This window comes from Nanorana parkeri, unplaced genomic scaffold, assembly GCF_000935625.1.
Source record: "Nanorana parkeri isolate BGI_ZX_2015 unplaced genomic scaffold, ASM93562v1 scaffold974, whole genome shotgun sequence".
Lineage (NCBI taxonomy): Eukaryota > Metazoa > Chordata > Amphibia > Anura > Dicroglossidae > Nanorana > Nanorana parkeri.
The window spans coordinates 255098-281960 of record NW_017307242.1 but is presented as its reverse complement, the minus strand read 5'-3'; the positions used below and the strand labels follow the sequence as shown (position 1 = coordinate 281960).

General features: G+C 41.4%; 1 protein-coding gene across 2 annotated transcripts in view; it reads left to right on the top strand.

The window, feature by feature from the left end:
- The window catches only part of KIF5C (kinesin family member 5C), a 56963-nt gene extending 31311 nt beyond the window's left edge, over positions 1–25652 (top strand). The window contains exons 12-26 of one of the 2 annotated variants that reach the window (XM_018566781.1): positions 2686–2861; positions 6001–6069; positions 6701–6907; positions 11112–11258; positions 12854–13042; positions 13801–13918; positions 15200–15276; positions 16287–16396; positions 17578–17679; positions 18410–18470; positions 18561–18632; positions 20014–20118; positions 20681–20897; positions 22601–22723; positions 25260–25652. In XM_018566781.1, the coding sequence (XP_018422283.1) occupies positions 2686–2861; positions 6001–6069; positions 6701–6907; positions 11112–11258; positions 12854–13042; positions 13801–13918; positions 15200–15276; positions 16287–16396; positions 17578–17679; positions 18410–18470; positions 18561–18632; positions 20014–20118; positions 20681–20897; positions 22601–22716 (1766 nt within the window). In that variant the 3' untranslated portion in view covers positions 22717–22723; positions 25260–25652. Of the gene's footprint in view, positions 1–2685; positions 2862–6000; positions 6070–6700; positions 6908–11111; positions 11259–12853; positions 13043–13800; positions 13919–15199; positions 15277–16286; positions 16397–17577; positions 17687–18409; positions 18471–18560; positions 18633–20013; positions 20119–20680; positions 20898–22600; positions 22724–25259 lie in introns of those variants that run through there. The other variant, XM_018566782.1, reaches the window with a different exon arrangement.
- Positions 25653–26863: the final 1211 nt, after the last annotated feature.

Genomic DNA, 26863 nt, shown 5'->3' with positions numbered 1-26863 from the left:
CTGCAGAGGGCTGCAATGTGAAGCCTGATGTAATTGAATTGCTGTAATTGAAAGGGATCACTAAACCGAAAACAGTCACATTGGCTACAAATGATTTTAGATGTACAAACGTGCCCATGACTGTTATAGAATGTAGAATCCTTACATTGCAGCCTAAGGTAATTTTGGCAGCCATGTAAGGCAAAAACAATGTACCAGATTGACAGTTGGCGGTTCCCTTCTGTGGGATTCCTGGAGAGGAACCAGCTGGGTACTTAAAAACAACTCTTGCTCTCTAATAAACTACCTTCATTTTAAATATCTTCCATTTACCTGATCATTTCCTGACCTCTTCATCTATGAATGTTACTTTGGCCTGCGTTGACGGGCTTTGTCAATGGTATAGGTCTGACCTCAGTTTTATTCAGAATTCATTGACGGGTTCATTTGACCTGCGTGTGACCTCCTTCTCACCTGCACTTGACATGCTGTAAGCAGGTTTTGCATACCCATAGGCTTGTATGGGAAGCAAAATGCGCCTAATTCATATAAAAGCCCATAGAAAAAGAGTAGACCCTTTAAAATGGATTTGCCATTTTAAAAATGCCATTTTAAGAGATTTCCTAAGATAAAGAACCTAAAACTGAGAAAGAGGGAGGTGGTGGTGGTGGGAACTATCTACTTTGAGAATTGCTGCTGCAGAAATGCTGCTGGCCATATCAAAAGAAGTCAAGGCATTTGCCATGTGATTTTTCTTTAAAGAAAGGATCAGAATTTTTACTTTGGCTGATCCTCCATTTTGCAGAGGCCATGAGACCAAATGCGCATGTGTGAATAGGCCGGGGGTGGGCAACCTCGTCATCCCAGCTGCGGTAAAATGACAAATTCCTTTTATGCCCCTGCCTCTGGGGGGTTATGCCTGTGTCTGTCAGAATCTTGCAATGCCTCATGGGACATGGTGTTCCATTACTGCTGGAGTGCTTGGGTTGCCTACCCCTGGAATAGGCTATAAACTTGCAGCTTGCAACGTACATTAAAGCCTTCATCGCTGGAACAATGACAGTGTCTACCTCTCCAACCTTCCACCTCCTCCACAGCATTGTTTGACTTGGAAATATGCTTATTCTTAAGGAAAATCTTTTTAGGAAAAATAATTGGGGCGGCCATTATAGTCCTTCTGAAAGGCCTAGTTGCTGGCTGCTGACCTGCTGGCTTTAGTACTTTAGAGACCCTGTCGCTTTGCTGATTTTAGTGGAAAGTGTCAGTGAGTGCTAATAGCCCTAATCCTCCCCTCCTTCCCCCACACCTCCCAGGTATACTCTCCTATATGCGCTTCTTTGCCATCTCTGTTGCCCATACACCATTTTTCTAATGGAGCAGGGCTTTCTGGTATGGGGAGCATGTGATGACTCTTACCTCCCGCCTTGTGTGACCATGATTGTACCTAATCAACCAATCACCAGGACCAAACAGTCTCATGGGAAGGTGGCAGTGATGACATCAGAGCTTACCCTAGGTGGTGAGGAAGCACATATCTACAAATCTACCTTGCTGAGGGGGATAGACTATTAACACACTTTGGCAAAGTGACTATCTCCAAGTCCCTGGCCCTGAATAACTAGGCAGATCATTAGTCTGTATTGTTTTAGAAAAACTGTCACATGACACTAAACAAAAATGTATCAGTACTTGTATCTGTGAGTACTTGGACAAGTATCAGTCCTTGTACTTGAAAAAATGGTATCGGTGCATTCTTTAATATATGTTTATATTAAAATGATCGATGAACGGAAGTTCGTCGACCTCCTCCCCAGCTCCCCGCGGAGACCAATCTGTCGCCAGAATCGCTTCTGTTGTAAAGCCGACAGTCGGCTCTACAAGTTTAAACAGACTCCCGGCGGCAAAAGTCGCTGGGAGTCTGTTTAAACAGCCCCGATGCTGGCGACGTACACTGTACGTCGTCAGTCACGAAGGGGTTAAACAGATGCACAAATCCCAGGAGCTCCGTGTTCTTAAAAATGACAGCTGCCTACTAATTTTTGATTTTTTTCTCTAGTCTTGAAGCAGGAAAAGAATCTGTACATGTACTTGTACCCCGTACGGTACTTGGCCTTCAATTGGTTGCTAGTAGGGATGTTCAGATGCCATCTTTTACTAGAATGACTTCAGCAGAGAGAATTCTGATTGGGCGCTGTGGGTTTAAGTGCCCTTAAAGTACATCTTAATCTTTTTGTTTTAGATGGTCAGTAAGGCTTAAAACCTCCTATGTTTTTACTGCTCTCTGTGGCCCCATTGGAGTGGTTAATACTTCTGCGCTGATCACGATTTTGCTAATGGTGTAGGAAGTAAAGGGAAACCTCCGTAATGAAACCTCAGACTGCAATCATTTTGTTATCTATTAGGGGAAGACTAGAAACCCCTTTTTTAGTTCTGTGTCTCTGAAATGTTCCTTCACTTCCTGTCCTGGTCACAATGTTGTCCCAGCACAGGAAGTGAAAGGAACTCTATCGCATAAGGCTGAATGTTTATTACTACACTACAGGTAATGTCAACTCTGAAATCTGTCATCTGAACTGGGAAAGTGAACCATGGCGCCTGTTTCATCACAGGCAACTTACTGTATATCAGTGTGATTTTTATATCTCTTCCGATACAGGTCAGTTCCTGTAAAGTAGAGGTAATAGGCATTTTATGTTTGTGTCACAGGTGAAGCCGTGCCACTGGACGAACAATCGAGTTCAAAGGATCAAAAGAGCTTTGAGCCATGTGACAACACACCGATAATCGACAATTTGTCCCCAGCCGCTGCCTGCGTCTCTTCAGAGGAGAAGAAGAAATATGAAGAGGAGATTGCCAGCTTTTACCTGCAGCTGGATGACAAGGTAGAGTCCTCTGATAGACTTGGCTGTAATCTGGTCAATGATGACTGGGTTAGAGGAACACCATCTAGCCTATCCTAAAGCAAAGAGAAAAATGGTTTTTCAAAACAGCCAATCAGAACTTACATCTCACTAATTTCCTCTAAAGTGACACCTGATTGGTTGAGTAACTAAACATTCTTATAGCACTTTGTATTTGTCCAAAGGTCTTGAGGACCTATATTCTTTTTTTAAAATTATTTTCAAAGCTCAAGTGCATTACAGGTGCATCAGCACAGAAGGTACTTTACCAGCGTAAGGAGCCTTATGTGTGTAAGCAGTCATCTCTCTGACCCCTCCTCACCTATTGCTCTGCAATCGGTAATACTAATGCCCTTCTGATTGGAGATTTTATGCTCTTACCTTACAGAGGGTTTGTCAGAAAACTGAACACAAAGTTCCACATTGCTAGGCACCTGAATGTGGGTGCACACACCATGGAAACTTCAACTGTTGTGTCATTTATATATTTTCCATTACCCTTGCTTTATATATTTATATTAAATACAGTATCATTCAAATATCTATATATTTTCCATCACCCTTTCATAACCAATCAGCCATTTTAATCTAAAGGTCTTGACCTACCATGGGATGTCAGAGATTACCTTTGCCAGCCGGAAGTGCCTCTTATGTATGTTCTTCTGCACTTGTTACTAATAATTTGACTTTCCTGAATTTAAACCATGTTCAACCTCTTGCTGAATACAACAAGTGTCCTTGTCCCTAGGGTACAAAGACCTCCTGAATAGGGCTGAGTGAAATTGAGAGGGTTCATTTCATTTAAATTGTTGGTGAAAATCTGGGACATTTTTAACCAATTTTCACCATTTTTTTAAAAAATGCTTTGAAGTCCATGGGGACCATGAAACCAAGGTGGTTTTAAGGATGCAGTGGGCATGAACTGGCTCAATTGGTTTACCAAAGCACCTATCGCCTGTTCTGTACTTGCTCTTTTGTAAAAAATGAAGCAGAAAGAAAAATAAACCGACTAAAATTAGTACAATATGAACATTTTAAAGCAATAGTAATCCAATGACTGATCTAAATTGCCCTCCAGCTGTGGTGCAAATACAAATCCCACGAGGCATTGCAAGATTCTGACAGCCACAGGCATGAGGTAGCAAAGAGGCAGAGGGATGATGGGATTTGTGGTTTCATCCTAGCTGGGGGGCCGGAGTTTGCATTCCCCTGGTCTAATTGATTAAAAAAATAGAGGTAAGAAGCACACCTAGCACTAAATGGAAAGAAATTGTCCTAAAAACACCCTCTGAGTAAAGTAAGAGTAGATCATTTTTTCATGCAAATTTCACCTGAGCAACCCAATTTTAAGGATATCTGCTTTAGTAAACCTGCGTCAAAATTATTCCACTTACACCTACTCTTCAGTCTATTGGATCACGTCTTGCCTCATTCCTGGTAAATGGTTTACAGGCAAAGTAAGTGTAGAAATTGAGCTACTGTAGCATATCTCCGTTTTTATGTAGTTCCACCCGTGCCATTTGTAGCTCTGCAGCAATAGCGCATGTTCAATGTTTGTGGCCAGATGAGTACATTTATTATTTCTATACGTTTGTTTTTACTGTGTTTTAACTATCCAAATGTTTATTATAGTAATAATATTACTGGAAATGTATCACATTTTAGGGGTATTAATTTTAGAGGCTTTGGAGGTTTGCTGACACTATAATTAGTGGTAATAATGGTGCGCTCCATCATAATTGTGTGTTTTACTGCTCTGTGTGTGTGTTTAATTATTGTACTCTACAAATCTCTGCATATAATACAAAGTGCTACCACTGCTTATCTATATCTATAGCGATCACTTGTAACTGTAATTAGCAGAACCGCTAATTAAATGAGCTGTTAAATTGTTCTAACTATGCAGATGTCTTAATAAAGAGACTTGGATGTGTGCAGTGTTCTTTGGGAAGATGTATTTTTCTTAAAGTGACACTAAACTCAGGAGTTAAATCTTAAAAATGCATTCAAGTACCCCAACTGATACACAAATGTACATTTTTGTTATCACTCAGCTGTAGATCCTCAAATCATCTCTGAATTGGAGCTGACACTGTCCTTCCTTCAGGAGGGGGGCTACTTTTGTTCCCCATGGTCCCTGTGTAATAATTTGTATTGAGATTGTAGTCCATCACCATCACAGGAGTGAGCTTGGAGTGGTGACTACTTTACAACACACACAGGGACCATGGGGAACAAAAGTAGTCACCCTCCAGAAAAAAGGACAGTGTCGGAACCAATTCAGAGATGATGCTTGGAGGATCTACAGCCAAGTGATACACAAATAAGATACATTTTAGTTATCAGTTGGGGTACTTCAATGCATTTTTAAGATTCAACTCCATAGTTTAATGTCGCTTTAAAGATTCTTCCTCCAAAAAATATTTGTTTTACATGAAGTTGCCCGGACTAATTCTTTTTGCTTCTTATGCCACTTTAGGTTGTCCCCAAGTTTGTCTCCCTATCATAGTTTTCTAGCCTAATTGGGGTTCTCGTCTTTCCTGCTGAATTAATGACTTCATTGGGTGTTTCCAGTCCTCATGTTGCTTTCTCACTAGTTTTGCTCAGTGCAATACAGATGTACAATGTCTTATGAAAGACAAGCAGTGCTTTGTGGACACGTTGACCAATTTATGTCTTTATGTTGCTTCAATACAGGACCCATGAGTGCTTCTTCCACTGGACCGTTCATATTTGAGTGCTTCTGGGCAGCTTTTAGTCTTATCTGAGTGCGGTGCTCACCATTGGACTTTTTCAAATTTATAATACTATAACAAGGCAGTAAAGGCTTGTACAAAGGAGGGCGCATGGTGAATAAATAAAGCATTTGGCATTGATCTTGCTTTGCTTACCTTCACCAATGGAGGCAATTATAATGGCAAATTCACCTGTATATACAGTACGTCCCCCTTAACATATATTTTTTTTAAACATTACACCCATTTCTCTGGGAAATCTGATCATATGCAATCAGACACTTCTATTTTGCATGCCTTTTTATAAGTTCAGTTGTACTTGGTCACTAAACAAATGCTAGTTAAATATCTATGATTACATTTCTTTTTTCTTTCTTTTTCTACAGGATGATGAAATTAACCAGCAGAGTCAGCTGGCTGAGACATTAAAGCAACAAATGCTCGACCAAGATGAGGCAAGTTCTGTTAAGTACCCACTCGTATACACGCATGCGCTGCTGGAAGTCTTCTGGTACAAGTAGATGGCTCATCAATGTTGAAGTCCATGTAATTGTACAAACGAGCTCCACTCATTAGACATGCCATGCAGTTAATGTATTCAAGTAGCTTGTGTTGGCACATCATCAGAACAATGATTAAAGTGTTTGCACAGCCAAAACTAGATTAAACTAATTAGAATCAAACCCTGATCAGAATGCCATGATTGTAAAGGGAGCAAGATCCTTCTCTGGGGATGGTGTTAGTTGCTCTGAGGATCACAGTAAAAGGTGCAGTGCTCCTGATTACAGTTGACAATGGACTGTTTGGCTTCCTGACCGAATGGGAAGCCGCAGCAATGCTCCCCTGCAGCTTCCCAGGCACCGTGGACTACAGCTGTTATGTGAGGATTGTCAGTGGTAAGTGCTGCTGCACTCTGTATCACTGAGCTGGTCATAAAGAGATCTTTATGACCTCTGCATCAGCTCAATGACTAAAAACATGGTGCCTGTTGCGGTTTCGGTGTTGCACTTGGGGTGATTAGAGTGTGCCCAGGCACACTCTGTGCACTCACTGATGCATAATACAATCTGCTGCTGTCACCCTCAGCTCCTGGCATCAACTCGCAGAGATTATGAGAAAATCCAGGAGGAGCTGACTCGATTGCAGATCGAGAATGATGCTGCTAAGGATGAAGTGAAGGAGGTGCTTCAAGCCCTGGAGGAACTGGCTGTGAATTACGACCAGAAGTCTCAGGAAGTGGAGGACAAGACCAAAGCCAATGAGCAGCTGGCTGATGAGCTGACGCAGAAAACGGTAAGAAATTGGCGCTTTTATCTTCTATCATTTAACTTGGTGTTCCCACATTCTCTTCATCTCGGGTAGCTTGTTAGTGTGCAGCCTGAAGGTTATTTGGTGAAAGCTCCCCTTTGGTGAATGCTCTCTTCTTACGTCTGGAACTCAAAGCTGGGAATATTTATGTGGAGCTCTTCCATTCTAGAAGTAGAGCCAGAGTGTTATGGGATATCTGAAGAAGGATCTTACCTCCTAAAATTAAGTTGTTAAATTTATCACATAAAGTGTATGTGTAGCCAAACCATTTTATTAATAGAGGAGGGAAGGAACAGAATCCCTGTCAGGTCTTTATTGCTGTATGAGCTCTGGCTGGGGAAATTCACCCTCTTTATATTTCACTGAGACAGAGATGGGGAATCCAATCTTTGGTGGTCACCAAAACCAGAGATGAGGGTGAATCTTTCATTGGGGGACATATTTTTTCAGGTGATAAGTGCCTTTTGGAGAATTTGCCTCACATCCTTTTGCTCCTCTGGGACAAGAAGTGAAAGGAGTTCTACCCCACAAGACAAAAGTAGCAAAAAACCCCCCCAAAACTGACGGGTTTTAACCTTTCCCTACTCTATCCACGTCATTACACTGTGCCCGGCCTCCAGATTGGGCAGCTTCCCAACCAATCAGGAAGCCAGGCAGTGCGTCATTACACGCTGCCCGGCTTCCTGATACAGGAAGTATCGGGCTAGGCATTGGAGCATTTGGGAGAATACTAGTACTCGCCATCGGCAACTATACTAGTATCTGCGCATCCCTAGTTCCAAGCAACAGCATTGATGAGCATCGTTGATTGGAACACCATGCAGGGGTCATGTCAGACCCCTATAAAGATAGACCACTGTCCTCTGTTGAACATTGCTCCAACTTTCCAGTGTGCTAGCGGCACAGTATATTTTAACATTAGCTGCAGCAAATATGTAAAAAAAAAACATATCCATTTTATGAACAGCATTAGAGTAATATCCATATTTTAAAGGGAACCTGTTGGGATATAAATATGGGTGCCATCAATTTTGTTGCAGTTTCCAACGCTGTCACTGCCTGGTGCTTAATGAGCAGCTGAGCAAAGCAGGTACATCTGTTGATCTACACATACTTGTTTCATGACGGTGGCTCGTCAATTGTTGAAAAAAAACAAAACAATGACGGCCCAACAGGACTTGCTAAAATTCAGATTGCAACACAGGCACAATGCAAATGTGACCATTATGGCATGAGGCTTAAGACCTGCAAATGTGACCGTGACACAAGACTTGCTCATTGTACCGAAACGGCATCTGTGCAATAATTCATTGGCTGATTCCACCCAACTGGTCCCCTACCTACAAAAGATTTCTTATCCTGTCTCCATGCCAAAATGCTATATACAGTAGATGGCACTGAATGAAGCAACCACTGGGAACTCAAGTCAAACCTGTCACACACCTACTATAGGTGTGCAGAAGGTTACAACACAGGACATTTTGAATGTTTCTGGTTTATCATTTTTCATTGGTGGGATGTTAGTAATGTTATTTTATTTTCCGAGTGAATAGAAGGTTCAGCCATTTGGGAGCTCCTCACAAGTCTGAGCATTTATAAAAGGTCTGCAATGTGTCCTGCATGAAAGCAAATTGTCTGCAATGATAAATTGGGTTTTTCTTATCCGCTTTGCTGCCTTTTAAGATGTTTCTCTTCTTATAACAAGCCTTCTGTTATCTGAATGTATTACAGCTCCGCTCAGAACATTGTCATGTGATATGTTCAAGAGATCTGGTGGTATATTAAACCGTTTAATCTTCTGTAAGATGCGCCTTAGCCGTGCATGTTCTTTCCTCAATAAGATGAAGTCCTCATTCTGAGAAGTCGTAAGAAAAAGTAGTTGGTAGCTGTAGATTACCTCAAGGACAGCGCTAGCGGCAGGGATTCGTTTTATAGTCATAGGGAGGTGTGCTGGGACATTGGAATTGTGTCTGCATGTCCTACTCTAAGGTCTGAAGGTTCAGGAATTGTTGGTATGAGTATATCTGACTATGCCCTGAGCAGGTACATTAACAGCTCTGCTTATAGCTAAAAAACACAAACAGTGGAGATTTGCCTGGAGTAATAAACATGGCCATTGACTTTCTGCTGACTTGCATTTGAAACGTATGTCAAATGCAGTTGAGCAGATTCCCAGTGACTTCAATAGAGTGGAGTAGAAGACCTTTCGGAGGCTGCATTGCATTGTGTTGTGTTTCTTGGAATACAGCAGGTTCTGTTTAGGTGCATTTTGGATTTTAGGCAAAGCAGGCGGTCAGCTGCTGCATTTTGCATTTGACAGCATATGTTTGAGTAGTGTTGGGTTTTAAATGGAAAAGGCTGTGTTGAGCATGGAAGCCTATTTGCACAAGTCTTAGTATGCAAGTCTTATTATTTGTAAACTTACATTTTAAAATGTATGCTGGTATCTGCAGGATTCCCTTTAATTTCTTGTACTGCCAAAAAGGTTTTCACCAGACAGGAAGTGAAGTAAAATCTGCAGTAAGGACATAGAAATCTGACAAGTGTTTTTGCGTTCCCCTCTACTCTACTCTACTGAAGAAAAGCATTTTTACAGCATTTCTGTCGAGAGTTTCCCTCACTTCATGTCTGGTAAAATGTTGTCAGCAGAACAGGAAGTGGGAAGAAATTTCTGTAAAAGAGCCCCAGATAGCAGTAAAAAAACTGGAAAGATTGTCTAACACAGGGATGGGGCAACCTTTTTCACATTGTGTCAATTTACAAGCATTAGACAGCTGGCATCCCAATGAAGAATGGCAAGCCATAGTTGTATAACTTTTGTTTTAAACTTTTGCACTATTAGTTGTACGTTCATGGCAATTTTAAATTTGTTCAGATCTCCAATTCATGTGCCTTCAGACCTCGAATCATCCCTAATTACTGGACTTTTGGATCAGCCTACATTTGTGCACCTGTAGACCTAAAATCCACCAAAATTCATATAGTTACATTGGTTGAACAAATAGGGCCTTCAGACCAGCCCCATTTCTTTCACCTTAAGATTAATCTCAATTCCTACACCTCCAGGACCTTAGATCAGCCCCAATTCCTGCAGCTTCAGGGCCTTAGATCAGCTCCAATTCCTGCACCTTTAGACCTCAGATCAGTCTTAGTTCCTGCACCTTCAGACTTCAGATCAGCTCCAATTCCTGCACCTTCAGACTTCAGATCAGCCCCACTTTCTGCACCTTTTTAGACCTCCGATCATCCTTAGTTCCTGCACCTTCAGACCTTGATCAGCCCCAGTTCCTGCACCTTCATCCCTCAGATCAGCCCCAGTTCACATGTTGTCTGGCTTCCAGAAGCATTGTGGGTTTTTTCATGCCATGAGAGACTCGAGAGTCTATTGTGTTCAGGCCTGCCTGATGGACCCACAGTGAGATGTAAGAATCTGCAGAGCACAACATTGAGTAGCACTAATGAGAAAGAAGCAAAGTCTGCATATGTAATATATCAATATTGCTACTCCCATATACTTATATATTTACAAACTACATATAGGAATAAATCTTTCACTTTGTAGGTTGAAAATAACATAAACTGGCTGTAGTTTCATTTTTAATAACTATCTAAGCCAGCAGTTCTCAACCTGTGGGTCGCAACCCATTGTTGAGTGGGTCGTAGTGCCCATTTCTGCTGCGCTGGGTGAGAGCCTCCTCAGCATCCTCCTTGTGCAGCAGTGTCAGTCAGCAGGAGGACAGCAACGGCTGTGAATATAAAAGTGCCGCTGTACACACTCCCCGGCCGCTGCAGCAACATCTAGTGGTCGGGGAGTGTTTACAGCAGGGCTTTTCTATTCACAGCCGTTGCTGTCGTCCTGCCTCCCATACAGTGCGGGCTCTGCAGGAGGCGGGCATATTAGCAGTGCTGGGGCTGAGAAGGCTGCATGGAGATAGAGCAGTTAGCAGGGGCTGGGGAGGGCTTGCATTCTCGTGAGTGTGCTTCAGTCCAGTGCGTAACTAAGTCCCGAGTCCAGTGCTCTGTTGGGGGTCACCACAACTTGGCAAATGTTACCAAGGGGTCCCGACCCTAGAAAGGTTGAGAACCACTGATCTAAGCCTTCACATATCTAATTTCCTATTTAGCACATGTATCTCTCCATCACCATAAACCCCTCAGTTATTCTAATCCAACAATGCAATCTTTACAGACCAGTCTGATTGCAACACAACGAGAACTTGGTCAACTGCAGGACCTCAGCAGCCACCAGAAGAAGAGAGCCACTGAGATTCTTAACCTGCTTCTGAAGGACCTGGGTGAGATTGGAGGCATTATCGGTACAAATGATGTTAAAACGGTAAGAATTCCTAGTTTGTTTTTTTTTGTTATCCAATACCTTTTCTACAGTCAAGTGTGATGGTGTTGTCATGGGGAGTAAGCCTGGAGGGTACACTCCAACCAAAGTTAAAAATAATAAACACTTTAGGATGTTATTTAAATGTTAGAGATGTAGCCTTAGACATCAAAGTTTCCCCTATGTTCAGCTTCTCCATCCCTGTACCCCTCTCCAGCTCCCCAGTAATTACTGGCAATTACCAGCTGTCACAATGACAGCCCTAAATTGCTGTATATTTCCTAGCAGGAGAAGCAGGCAAAAGCAGCTCCTGTGTAAAATGACACTTGCAAACATTCTGCACGTGTCATTGAGTAATGCAGTGTAACAATATATTTTTACATTGTATTTACTGTTGCGTTTATATCTAGATCTGAGATGTGACTATATGACAGCATTTAGGGGAATCTGATGAGTAAAAAGGGTGTTTTTCTTTTTTATTATTATTAATAAATTGTATTCCTATGTTACACCTTATTTTAACCTTTTAGTTAACTCCATCCTCCCCTTCTCGCCATAGTGATAATATTTTCTGCATACTGGTTTTTGGTTAATTTTTCATCTTTACATTTTTGTCATTTTTAATTACTTTTGTCTTTTTTTTGTTTTTTGTTTTAGATTTTAAAAAACAAACAAAAAAATGCAAGATTTGAAAAAAAATAAATTTTTTTTTTGCAAATAACTGGCGTGCTTTGCATCAGAAACATCATTTTCGCTTGATTTTAGACTGGAAAAGTTCTAAAATAAAATGCATAGATTTTGATTACAGTAAAACTACTTTTAAAACCAATACCGATCAAATTCGGAGGAAAATTACTTTAAAAAAAAAAACTTTTTTTATAGATTACACAATAAAAAAATTGTTGCAAAACAATATTGCCAAAGCAAAGCCTAGTTTGTCCCAAAAAACAATAAGGGAATATTATCAAAATCTGGAGCAGTTGTACATGACAAGCATTCAGTTTCTACCTTTTTTCATTTTTAAAGTTTAACTAAACAAACTGGAGAGAAGCTGATTGGTTACTATGGGCAACGGCTCCAGTTTCGATAACTTCCCAATGTCTTTTGTTATCTTAAAGTGAATGTATAGCTAAAACCTTTTGGTGCTGTCAGTTAATGGTCATTCCAGGTAGGGGTTGGCTGGGCTTGGGTTGGATGCTCGTTACCTCTAGGTACGGCAGCTCTGTCCGTTGTCCAGTCTAGCTCACTGATGTCACTGGTTGCCAGGAGCTGGGCTCAATGCCAGCCGGAACATCCCGCTCAGCTCCTGGCATCCAGTGACATCAGTGAGCTGGGCGAAACGCCGGACAGAGTGGCTGCCTCATTATAAGGACGGCCCTGCTTACGGGGAACAATGTCCTAAAATGTGCACTATAAGCAGGCCATATGTGAAAGAGGCCTGTGTATTGGCAGTAGTAATCGCATTTAATTAGGTCAGTAGAAGCAGAACACTGAATGCAGTGCACACTTCACTTTTTTTTTTGCAGTGTACTGATTATTTATTTTGTAGTGTGACCAGCTATATGTATTTAAATGTGATATAATCTTTCTATATGCAGCTGGCAGATGTGAATGGTGTGATCGAGGAGGAGTTCACTATGGCCCGTCTGTACATTAGTAAGATGAAATCCGAGGTCAAGTCTCTCGTCAATCGCAGCAAACAGCTGGAAACTGCGCAGATCGAGGCAAACCGCAAGATAAACGCAACCGAGAAGGAACTTGCAGCCTGCCAACTGCTCGGCTCACAGGTCGGTGCTTACGCTGCGATTTGCTTAACAATCTGAGGGAGTAACGGGAAATTATCATTTATTTGGGTCAATTTTCTTTTGTTTTCTTAGACTGGTGAGATATATATGTATTGTGTATATGTATGAGAGAGACTCTCTGTGTAAGCAGAATGGGACCCTGGGTAAGGTAGCATCTTTTGCCCCTCCATCCATTCGATTGACTTTGGTAAGGAGTGCAATATAGGCACAGAAATGCTGCCCCATTTGTGTTGCCTGTACAGTTCACTATCTTTACGTTAATTCACCCATTCAGACCAATTTTGCTATCCACCTTGTGTACTGTAGTGGCATGACGGTTGTAAGTGGGCCTCCTGGACATCCATCACACCCTAGGCTTTTGCCTAGATTGCCTGGCAGATCTAGCTCAGATCATAAACATTTAATACACAGCCAAAGATTCCCAGAGCAATAGGAGTTTCCTAAATGTTAGTTTGCTGATCGTAGTATTTCAAACTTTGTCAATACTTAAAGGAAACTTGCCACGGGAGAAATATGGAGGCTGCCATTGCTGACCTCTCATTCTGATCATGCTAATTTTCTGTCATACTGATGCTTTGGTTTTAATACTTTGAGTGTCCAAGTGGGAGCAAGAATATAGGCAAGACTTCTGACTTTTTGCTGACTTGGACAGGCCACTTGCATTTTCAGAAGGAGGCCAGCAGTGGCAGGCTATGTTTCTCTCATCGCAGGTATTTATTCTGCTTTTCTGTTTATTGCAGCATGAAGCAAAGATCAGGTCATTGACTGATTACATGCAGAACATGGAACAGCGGCGTAGGCAACTGGAAGAAACCCAGGATTGTCTCAATGAGGAGCTGGCTAAGCTCCATGCACAAGGTAACCATTGGATTGGCAGGTTTTGAGATTTTACTAGGTGATGCAGTGGACTGTTTGGGATCAGATTAATGAATGATGCTTCCTCCACCCATTAGAGTATGGAGGGAGTGTGCAAGAATGTGCACAGATGCTCCCAATGTCACTTATTGCCTCTTGAGGAGGGCAGTTTTCTGTCCCCTACAGAAAACTCTTTGGTTTGTTGATTCTTAATCTTTATAATTTGAGCACACACATAAGACATATATTTTTACTGTGTTAGTACCCAAGATGACCAAAACGAATGATTTCTTTCAGTCCTGCTACAGGGAAAAGCTACATAGCATCTAGATCCATGGCTCTCAACTGGTGGGTCGTGACCCAAAATTGGTCAGTGGTCGCCACATGCCTTGCACTGCACTAGGTCAGAGGCTCTTCAGCCTCTCCCATAGCGCATCACTGTCAGTTCTTGTACTGAGCAGCCATTCAAAATATGCTGCCTGGCACCAAATGTCAGCTTAAGGTGGGGTGCCCTGGTTGGTATGGCTGCAAGGGAGCTCCATCCATACATACATTGCTTACAGCTTCCTCGCATGACCGGAGTGACGTCACATTCTGGCTCCCGGCACCTCTACAGGGAATGCAAGCAATGCACATATGGATGGAGCTCTGCCACAGCGCAGCAACACACACTGAACCCCCTACAACATTTTTGGGAGTGTGTATGTGGATGAGAATGGTTGTGTATGTGTGTGAGATTGTGTCTGTGGTTGTGTGTGTCTGTCAGTGTTTTAATCGCAAACCACGCAATTGCACCTACTGTTCGTTCTGGTGCACCCCAAACACACCTCCCTTAGTTTGATCGTTTGCACCGGAACATGCGGTACCGTAATGCCCTGTGTTCCAGTGTGGTTTGACTTGGGTCACGACTTAATGACCAAGGACAAATGTGGGTCCTGAAGTTATACAGGTTGAGAACCACTGATCTAAATGGTATGTTTTCATTACTACTACCAGTTTATATAGTACAGTATTTTAATTAACGTCGGGGCACAATTTCAGAAAAAGGGAAAAGATGTGACCAGCTTCAGGAATATAAATCCCTAAATTCATGATATTTTATACATGGAACCGATGCTGTTCTTTAATGGACAACTAAAACTCTGCAGCCCTCCAATGGAAAGGTACTGGGGAGAGTCAGCAGCTTCTGCAGGCTGCTAACCAAGATGAGGGTTTATTACACCAAATTAAAGAAAGTAAACTAAAGTTTTCATAATGTAACCAGTAACATTTTCTCCTTCACAGAGAGAATGCATGAAGTCAGCTTTAAAGACCAAGAGATGGAGCATTTAACTAGACTTCAGGATGCAGAGGAGATGAAGGTGAGTAAATAGCAGTCACAGCTGATTACAAAGTATGGAACATTCATGTGTGCCTCATCCTTTGATATTTTAATCCATGATGAATCATTTGAGTATGGGTTGACACTGCAGTTCAGCCACAAGTGCGTTACATTCACTTGTGGATCTCAGATCCATTAGCAACTTTTGTCTTTCTCTGTTGAAGAATAAAAGTTTTAATCTGATTGGTTGCTGTCCGACAACATACAGTTCAGAGAACTGAGATATTACTGCTGTGGTCCTGGAAAGATCTAAAAAAAAAAGTGATTTCACTCCCCCAGTTTCAGTCCTTTACAACATTTTAACTTTTGCATGAATTGGACACTTTTTTTTCTTTTACCTTAACTGCTGGTACAGAGAAGGATGGAAGTACCAGTTTTCCTTAAAGCGACCCTGCCCTATAGTAAAGTTTCTAAGTAAAGGTCTACCTGTAAAAGAAGAGATTACACACTTTACATGCTGAATGTAACTCCATTGCTGAGAAATGGTCCTCCTGAAGTCTGCATGGAAACAAATTCCTGGGTTCATTGCAACTCACTGGTTCCTCACCATGACCTTTACATCGGCGACAATGATGCAGTGAGGAACCAGTAAGAGCTGTGGGGGACCCAGGAGATTTGACACATCAAGTGCCTGTTTTTCCTTTGGACTTTGGGGGTGCATTTCTCTCTAATGGAGCACTGTTAAGCAGTGTGGGTGGGGGGTAGGGAAGTAAGTATGCACGCTCTTCTTTTTCAGGTAAACCTCTTCTTACAAACGTTACTATACCAACAGGATCACTTTAATGACTTCAAGTAGTTTATCATCTTGGCATCCTGTTACCTAGGGCATACTTTATATTTTTTTTGTTCTAGTGATGTTGAAAGTGTACAAACTAATAGTAACCAATCCGTTATGACAGTAGTAAATTTGAGCTTATTGTATATTCATATTTTTGCACAGAATCTTCATTGCACTGCTTTTATTAAGTAATTGATTTTATTATGTAACAGAAAGCTCTGGAACAGCAGATGGAGGGTCACCGAGAGGCTCATCAGAAGCAACTGTCTCGCCTGAGAGATGAGATTGAAGAGAAGCAGAAAGAGATCGATGAGCTCAAAGAGTAAGCCTCAAAGTTCTTATTCAACTTTACTCCATAACTCCATTTTTATTTCAATTGTATTTTTTAAAATATTTTTTTTTAAGAAGAAAGTTTTTATTACATTTTTCATTAATTACAAAACGTAACATTATACAATCAGGGGCTTAGAATCAAGGATGAATGTATAAACAATGTGAATAAAGCGGTTTACATCGGATCAATAAAAAGAGGAGATGCAAAACATCGTCGGGTATCATCCAAGCATACATAAATAAAACAAGATAGAAAGAATAAAACATAACCTAGAAAATAGAAGCCAAATTTCAAAGCCCAAGGGAAAAAAAGAAATTGTCATTTAAAGATACAACCCCCTGCATTAACAGAATAGAGCAGATCACCCCAAGGTACTAAGTTGTATTAAGGAGGAATAATTGTAATAAATTGTATTGACTATGAGCTGTTAGGAAATGTGGAGAACCAGACGGTCCAGGGTTTCCTCAGGTTATTTCAATTTTTTAACACTTTCTGCAAGCATTGTCATGGCTCTGCTAGTCTCCTGTTTTTATCAATAATATCTAAGCCAGCCTTTCTCAGCCAGGCTTCCATGGAACTCTAGGGTTCCTTCAGTGTTTGCTGGGTGATCCTTGACTAACCACTAATATAAATAATAATGTTAGACATTCTTCCTCCATCTGTCTACCAACCTGAGGGCTCTTGTCTCACTGACCATAAATGTAAGGGGAGTCCTTCTCTACTAACCACCAATGTAAAAGACATTCTTCCTCCAACTCTCCACCAATGAAAGGTATCCCTTGTGGCACTCACCATTAATGTCAGGGAGGCCTTTCACTAAATGTAGAGGACATTGTTACAGTTCATTACATTTTGCATCTAGTTTTTTTTTTTTAATGCTTTTATAAATGTTTTTTTTTAGTTTTTTGTTATATCTATAACTAATTAGTCATGTTAATTTACTGAGAACTATAGTTATGAGGATCTTTTAGCGGGTATTTCTTGTCACCTAAAAATTACTTCAAGTGTTCTTCTGGGGTAAGAAGGCTGAAAAGGGCTTCTCAAAGTCATTTGTCGTTAATTTAGTGATTTAGCTAGCTTTAAGATGGGTTCATATTAAAAAGATCCTATTCGTATGTAATCGTGTGATGTGTATCTGCTTATGAAGTGTTTTTTCTTTTTTCATGCAGCCTCAATCAGAAGCTGCAGCTACAGAAGGACAAACTGACGTCAGACTATGAGAAGCTGAAGGCTGAAGACGAGCAGAGACAGTTGGAGCTGGAAAAACTTGTGTAAGTGGCCTTGTGTTTGATGATGTTTATATCCTGTATTTATTTTAAAACATGGTTTATAGCTGAACCCTTATCATAAAAGATAAAAAAGAACCCCACAAATTGGTCTTCGTCTATCAAGAACTCTATCAACATTTCATAACCTTTTGTCAGACTAGGAAATGGCAGTTTGTAAAGGGCTAGAGCAAGGTTGCCCATTAGGTCGATTGCGATCTACCAGTCGATTGCAAAGCGCGTGTGATCACACTGCGGGTGAGGGGCGACGCTGCAGTGCCATTGACTTCAATGCACCGCCCTGCCCCCTCCCGCCCCTGAATGCAGGTCTTTTTTCGTCAGTAGATCTCATTGAGCTCGTCATTTGAAAAGTAGAACTCCAGACGAAAAATTGTGGGTGCCCCTGGGCTAGATCATGTTGTCTCGACTCTGGACTTCAACGGACAAGTGCTATGAGAAAGGACTTGTAATGTTTTGGATGTTGGAATTAGATTAAAGTGTATGTCGCTGAGATAAAAACTGAAACGCTAAAAGCATCTGCATAAGCAGAGACTTGACTTACCTTTCCTGGTGCCTGTCTGTGGTGTCCTCACTTTTGCCTGAAGAATCATCTTTTCCTCCCCGCTGTGTTCTGTGGTTTCTCCAGTTGGCCACAACATTACCAAAACAGAGATTCTTAAACGTAATCCTAAACTTTTGGCAATGTGGGTTTAATGTATTTATCTTTGATCTTTAGGATTCATAATGAGAAGAGGGAGCAATCTCGAGAAGATCTGAAAGGCTTGGAGGAAACTGTGGTATGTAAAGTAACGATTGTCCTACTTCAAAGCAAACCTCTTACTAAATAAATCAATAAAATTTAAATATAACATTTGTGCTTTCTGCAGGCCAGAGAACTCCAGACCTTACACAACCTGCGCAGGCTTTTTGTCCAGGACCTCACCACCAGAGTGAAGAAGGTAGGTGTCAAAAGCTTCTGGTTGGAAGAAGTTGGAGGAAGGCATCGATTTTGGAGGGGCACATAAATGACCATTTACATAAAGTGTCGAATTGAATCATTAATGGTCTTCGCAGTAGCAGTAATGATGACAATAATAACTTAGTCTCATGTTTAATCAGGATATCATCAAGGTGTGAAAATAACCTCAAATCAGATTTCAGAGTGCAAGTATTCTTTGCACTCAATAAAATGTAACCGTGATAAATATAAAGGTTATAAACTGAATGAAAAGGTAAACTGGGGCTTGAGTTAACTTCCAGAGTGCGTTATGAGCCTTACATTCAGGGTGATCTAGGCAAATTGTAGCATTAGAATTAAAATCGGAGCTCCAGCCCGCTCCCTATTGCCTCCCCATCCTCATAAATGGTCCATAATTATGATTGCTGACCTCATTGCCTGATAGATTCGGCGAAGAAGCCAGACCAGGGTGCCCCTGATTTCTGGTTTTCCTGGTCCCTCTGGAAGGCATCTGAATGCTCATGTAGTCACCTCTGGGGTCTACAAGTTTAAAATCGTTCTACTTGTCACCAGTAAGATTTAGATAACTCTTTAAAGTAGAACGCCAGGCAACAAACCTATTCAGTCAGAGAAAAGATGGTACAAGTAACAAGCCCTTCATTTATTTATTTGCATACACCACTTAGAAGGCAAACGTTGTAACTTTTTGATGTTGTGTTTTTTTTGCCTGCTTGACTCCACTTCATTCTTCTTTGAGTTCCAAATAATATGTAAGCCCTTGGTTCTCAACTGGTGGGCTGTGTCACGACCCCTTGGTCAGTGGGTTGCTGCATGCCTTCCACTTTTCCAGGTGAGAGGTTCCTCAGCCTCCCCCTAGCGCAGCACTGTCCATTCTCACACCGCCAGCCATTCAAAATATGCTGCCCGGCACCGAGTGGTGACTTGGGGTAGGCTGGGGGTATGGCCGCGAGGGAGCTCCATCCATTCTTGCATTGTTTATAGCTCCCTCACATGTCCTGTAGAGGTGCCTGGACTGGAGTGACATCACATTCTGTCTCCCGCCACCTCTACAGGCACACATTGGAGCTGTACAAGTAATGCACATATAGATGGAGCTTAGTCACAGCACAGCAGCCCACACTCTCGTGCATTCCATTGCAGTGCAACTTGGGTTGCGACTTAATGACCGAGGACAAATGTGGGTCCTGAGGTTACACGGGTTGAGAACCACTGATGTAAGCCATTACATACCATGCCATTTCCACTTACTAGAACTTTCCCCATCAACAGTTTGGGTCTTTTACTCACTTGAAAAGAGCAAATCTGTAAATTTTTAGATTTCACACCTAAGTAGCTGTTTTCCCATCCTCCTTTGCTCACAGAGTGTGGAGCTGGACAATGATGATGGAGGTGGCAGTGCCGCTCAGAAACAGAAGATTTCCTTCTTGGAGAACAACCTCGAGCAGCTGACAAAAGTTCACAAACAGGTGAGACGTGGGCTTTGCAGATTTCATATTCTATACATGTACTTGGTTTGACCATGGAAACATTTAAAGGACCGTGACTGTGTCCAATAACAGTGACTGTGTGTCCAATGTATATAATTTACAAGGACATGGGATTTGGCTTATTTCTGAAGGGATGAAAAGGACGAGCATTTGTTTCAGAGAGGCACACTGAAGATAATGTTCTGGCGACTAAAGCTCAGCACACCGTTACAATCTCATTGTACAATCTTTTAGATCTCCCAACAACTGTTTGGTACAAAGACCTGACTGGTTGGATACAAATGGATTGGGTAGATTATATTCCATAGTTTTGGTACATCTAAAGTCGATGGTACAAGGACCATACGGTCAGATTGTAACCTGTATAGCGACCCTAAAAGTAATAGCAGGCGTCCTGTGACATCAGCTGTTAATAAACTGCTAATGGAAAAATACGAGTCATTTTGCTCTACAGGTTTGTGTTTTAAAATCTTCCTTGCAACGTTAATTCATTTTGTTGACCTTTTTATTATCTTCCGACTAATCTGCTTTCGATTTGCAGCTGGTTCGTGATAATGCAGATCTGCGCTGCGAGCTTCCGAAACTGGAGAAACGTCTTCGCGCTACAGCTGAGAGGGTCAAAGCTTTGGAGGGTGCACTGAAGGAAGCCAAAGAGAACGCAATGCGAGACCGCAAGAGATACCAGCAGGAGGTGGACCGCATTAAGGAAGCCGTGAGAGCAAAGAACATGGCCAGGAGAGTCCATTCTGCCCAAATTGGTGAGCTCAGCAGACAGATAGCGAAATGATCAGCGAGCCGAATTCATCAGCACTGAAAGAACTTGTTACCATACAAGAATTTGTCCTATCCCGCCTCACGTTTCTGGAGTAGGTTGTAAATTGCTAATATGAAAGGAGCAGCAAGGACACCACACCTATAGTGATGGAATCCAGAGTGTTTTGGTTTTTTTTTATTGTGGAATCGGTGTAATGAAAGCCAACGCATTTCGGGTGTTTAAACACTCCCCCCTTCATCAGGGATACAACACAAAAGAATAAACATTTTAAAATTCATAACATATGTATAAAACTTAATGGGATTAATTTTAAGACCCCCCCCCCACACACACACACACACAAATGTTTTCTACTATCTAGAGAAGTATTGTAAGCACACTATTATAACACGAAATGTGTAAAATAGACTTTTTTGTGAAATGGATTCATTGGAATATAAAGTTACTTCTAGATTTTTATAACCTGAGGTTTTTCTATATTTTGAATGTAAACATTATTTTATTGGTGTTGTAACCCTGATGGAAGGAGAATGTTTGAATCCTTGAATCATATTGGCTCTTTTATTCCAGTGATGATTCAGTAAAACACTCTGGACTGTGTTACCATTGCTTCTTTCATATTTGGCTTTTCCTAAGGACGCCCCTTTATTTGGGGGTGCCTTGGTACTTGTGAGCAGCTTGTGTTATTTAGACATTCACACAACACTGGGCACTAATAGGAGATCTAGCACCTCCCTTGCATGTACCCAGGTTTTTTAAGATGTACCTTGCAGTGGGGCTACCACTGCTCTGCAAGGGTTGCATGCTCATTTTCTCTAGGTGGCTAAATAAAGCAAATATACTCACCTGATCCTCGGGTGAGTATTTCTGCTCTATTTTAGCCCTCTAGACACAATCAACCCTTCCAATAAGGGGGTAGCCCCAAGCAAGGGGAGGGGGGTTTTTTTTTTTTTTTATACAATTCTTGGAGTTCTTCTTTCATGCCGTCAGTGTACCCAGTAGGAGCTTTTTCTGCCCTTCTTGTTCCATGTCTAATGGACAGGAAGTGAGGGGAAACTCTCCCCGGTGGACACAGCCAAAAATACCTGGAGTCTAACATTTCCCTACCAGTGAGGGCCATGCATGAGCTATGATAATAACTTACAGAATAAAATGTTAACTTTGTGGGGGGACAAGGGAGTGGACAGCCGTGTTCAGTTATTTTACAACAGGCTTAATAATGCTGCCAGCTAACTGGAATGCATGCAGATTGCAGCAAGTCAATATTACCTAATATTCCTGGAAAGGTGAGGATATTGTATCAGATGGCGCCCTCTGGAGGATGTATGTGAGAAGGCTTCTACCTTTTTGCCTCTATGAATAATAGAATATTAATAATATTATAATACAGGATTTATATAGTCCCAACAGTTTGTGCAGCACTTTACAATATAAGGAAGACATTACAATACAATTTAAGACAAGATGGTAAGGAGGGCAATATAAAAGCAAGATACTTGGTTTCCATAGTCAGCGATTGGAAGACAGGCGGGCATGGCAACAGGGTGGGATGGAGCGACATTCTCCTGTTCTGTGTGACACCTAATACTGACATATTGGTATAAGAAATAGGCGTGCTGCATTCCTGGTTTGACCGACTGCAAGGGTTGCTGATTTGTGATCTATGGTTTTTATTTTTTTATATAGCTAAGCCGATTCGCCCGGGGCATTTCCATCCTGCAGCCTCATTGACCGCCATGCACCCTGTCAGGGGTGGAAGTGGAGCCGTACATTCTTCATCTTATTACAACCACACAAAATAATTGACAGGTGAGTCGATGTAAACTGGCTTTGGGAATCATGACTCATCAAATTCACAATAAGAGCTTTAAATGACCGGTAAATGTAAAATGAAAGTTTTGTAAATCATGTGTGATAAAAATGATCAACACACAGAAAAGTGGGTTTTTTTGAGAGGTATAACACCAACACTTGATTTCTTTGATATAAAAAAAATATTTATTTGACATATAATAAAACATATGTGTACATTTCATGAAATAGAATCTTAGTTCATTATCATCTTAAGTACATTAAAACCATTGCATCCTAGTTCCAATTCATTTTGTTCATGCGCATTCATTTGGGAGATCCATGTATCCAATCCCTACGCGTTTCGCATATTGCTTCCTCAGGGGAGCATGGATCTGTCTAATAGGAGATTTTGAATTTTGAATTAGTTTATCTAGATCACGCAATATATAAATCCATTCTGAAGTCTAAACACCGAAGAAAACTGTGCTTCTGGCGGCTCCGCCGGACAGAGGGACACCCATCACCAAGATCACCCCCATAGCCCAATCACCTCTCACTTACCACCCAATGGGATTCCCGGATGCGGATAAAATTCCCCAGATCAAGTGTAGACAGGGATCGATATCCCGACGTCACCACTCCGTCCAGGGGTCAATTTGGGGGCCCTGGGGCCACAAAAGAGGGTGCCCGTGGAACGAACACATTTTTTGGAGAGCCGCCTGTGATAAAAATGATCAATAGACCCCCTAAATTAAATAATGGAAATTATTTTTTTTTAAAACAAACCCCAAGTGGGTAAATTTTCCCAAAATCACAAATCTGGTGGCTACCATTTTGGTCTTCCTTTTCTGAACATTCTATTTCCTTGGCTGTCATGTGGAACCAGTGGCCATATTCCTGGGAATCACTGATTTTGAAACCAGTATGGATATGAGGCGTTCTGACATTCCTGATCTGAGTGCTTGCTCCAGGTAACTATCCTGGAGCATTATATCCAGCATTTTCAGCAGGAGCTTGGTCACCTGTGGAAGCCTATGTATTTTTCTTGGCTTTACATTAAACTGTAAGTGGAAATGAATCGTAATGAGAGAACAGAGCTGTAATATCTTAATTAAAACCCTGATGTGCGGTTGTATTTTGTAACTAATAACTAGATTTGGTTTTAAGCTTTCTGCAGCTCTCTCTTTGTTGAGGATGGTATCGTGGGCTATCCAGTATATCATATATACAAGAAACCTCTGCAAAATGCAGTAGTTTAAATGTCATTTTATATCAATGCTGGAAGGGGTTTTTGATCTTCTTTTTCTTTTTTTTCTTTTAAAGAACAGCTAAATGCAAGTACTGATTTTATTTCATGTTACAACTATAACAATTGAAGCCCTGAAGTTAAGAGTCTGCATCCCATAATCACAAGTTGAGTCCCATTGGTGTAATAAGAAAAGATTTGATCCTCCAGCATCTCTATAGTCGTGCAGTTCCCAGGGGCAAGGTTCCTTCAGATAATGGCTGGGGATGCCTGCAATTGTTCTTCAAGCACTGTTTGGTGGTACATTGGTACTTGTGTGCAGCCTCACTGCAGCAATTTAGGGTAATGAGACAGTAATTTGCAACACTGGACACTAATAGGAGATAAAGCAGCTGTTTTGCATCTACCCAGTTAGAAATCTCAAAAACAACACCGGCAAAAAAAAAAAACGTAAAAGGGCGCCTCCATAGTGTAAAAACGTAATTTAATAATAAAACACGCAGCTTTAGGTTCTGATGAAGGGGGCGTGCCCCAGAAAGTACAGCCTAAAGCTGCGTGTTTTATTATTTTTACACTAGAGGTGCCCTTTTTCGGTTTTTGTTTCTCAGTTAGAAATCTGCTTACTATAATCACAGGTTGAGCCTTAGACCCCATTCACACTGAGCGACATGGTGAATCGCGCGTTTTTCCGCGCTGAGCGGCATTGAGCTACAATGCGCGATATTGAGCGACCGTGTACATTTTATCGCGCTACGTGGTGTGACTTTTGGGAGGGACTTCGTCGCTGCTACATTGGGCTGTAAACAATCAACAGAAGTCTTGATGTGCAATATCGCTGGTAATGCGCCACACCATTGAGTCTATTGGGGCCGAATCCCGCGACATCCGCAGAAAAAAGGTTCATGTACGAGCGACAAGCATGAGCGATGCGCTACAGGCGACATTGAGCTGTGAGATGTGAACAGCTCCATTGCAATGCATTGGTCAAGCTACAAATCGTGCGGAAAAATGCGACAAACCGCTCTGTGTGTACGGGGTCTTACTGGTGTAATAAGAAAAGATTTACTCCATGAGCATGTTAAAGCTTATATGATTTGGTGTACGTACGCCCCCTCGACTGTCCAGTGTTCGCTATGTGCTGATTTATGAACGATGGAGTATACAATTTGTGGGTTATTTAAGCATGTAAGACGGAATCTTGACTGAAAGGGGGATAACTTTGGAAAGCTCTGGTGTAATCCTAGTGGATGTATGACTGACTGACTGACAAGCCTTTTTTTTTTTTGTTGTTGTTGTCCCCTACAGATTAGAAGCCCATTGCTAAGCATGTGGCGCCACCAACCTCACGCTCGCCAGTCGTACACATGTCGTTGCACCTTTTCTGAGCTCTCTACAATCATAAAACCAGCCCCAACTCGCCTTATTTCAGCTTCATCGAAACCATCAATGTACAGAACCGTAACAGAGAAAAATTGTACAGAGTCATGCTTATCTCAGCCTGTGTTGTATGGAACATCCATTATGGGAATCTAACTTCCGCTGCGATATTGGGCAAACAACTGCACCTCCGTCTTGGTATTGTCATCCCGATCCACTGATTGCCACCTGGGGTTTGTATTTCTGAACTCCCCAGGAGAGTCACTGGCTAGGCCTCAGTCCATTGCTTTATTACATAGTACACCACTCTCATCCTAGCTGCTGCTCTGTAGTACAGAATAGAAATGTCATTGTACCATCAACAATTGGATTAGTATTTCACCCAAATGTAAAAATTTGGGTGTACGGTAGATAAGCCTTTAATATAAAGCGCTCAGCATGACTACAGCCTGTCCAACATGTCCGCCTCCTAGCCAATTTCACTGTTGCTGACCTTTTCAACAGCTACATTTTGCAGTCTGTTCAAGTCAATTGCTGTCCGTCAGCAAAGCGATAAGGCAGTTGGGTCGTACACTGTACTCTGAAAGTAGGAAGATGGCGGTACAGATACATAAAGTAATGAGACTACAATTGGACATTTTGGGCTTGTTGCCTCAAAACGTTAACACTCTAGAACGGATTCCCATATGAAACGCACTTACAGCGGACTCATTTTATTCAAGCACATTGCAAAGAGAATTGAATGTATTCAACAGGCCTTTCCTATCGCAGCCAAAATGGCCGCCATCGTGATAAGCTCAGCTCCATTACATTTTACCAAGATGAATTTTATGCCTTCTTCTAACCCTTATGTGCCAGTTTTAAACCGGTTTTCCTCAAGGATAACTGCCAGTGGGCAGTCCTCAAAACAGAAAATTTATTTCTTTATTTACCAAATCTTAAAAGACTGATTTTTTTCCTTTTTTTTTTCCTTTTTTTTTTTTTTTTTTTTTTTCTTTTTTTTTTGTTTCATTGCTAGAGAATTAAACTATTTATGAAGAGTAGAGAACGAATCAGCTGACAGGCCTGTAATGTACATTTCTGTGTATACAATATCCTCCATGTATTCTTGTGTGACCATTTTTTATTTTTCGTACTTTTTCTTTTTCATCTGTGATTTTCATTTGTAAGTCTTTCTGTGTCTATTTATTCTACAATAGACTTGTACGCAAGTAAATTGTTGCTAGATCCAGTTGCCCACGTTCTGCAGTGGGTACCAAAGGAAGCGATGCAGTGAGTCATATTTTTAGGATATGTGCAGTGGAGCCATAGTGTCAGATCAATGAAAAATTAAATGGACTTCTTTTTGTATGCAATGGACTTTGATGGTCCTGCAAGGTCTTCACTCCTGTCCATGGTCTTGGAAGGGATGTTAGTCCTTCACCTCCTGACATGGACACACAATCGGATCCCACAAAATTAACCAACAGTTGTATAGTGTTAGGGCCTATCTGAACAATACTCATATTTAATCAGGAAGACCCTCAAACTAC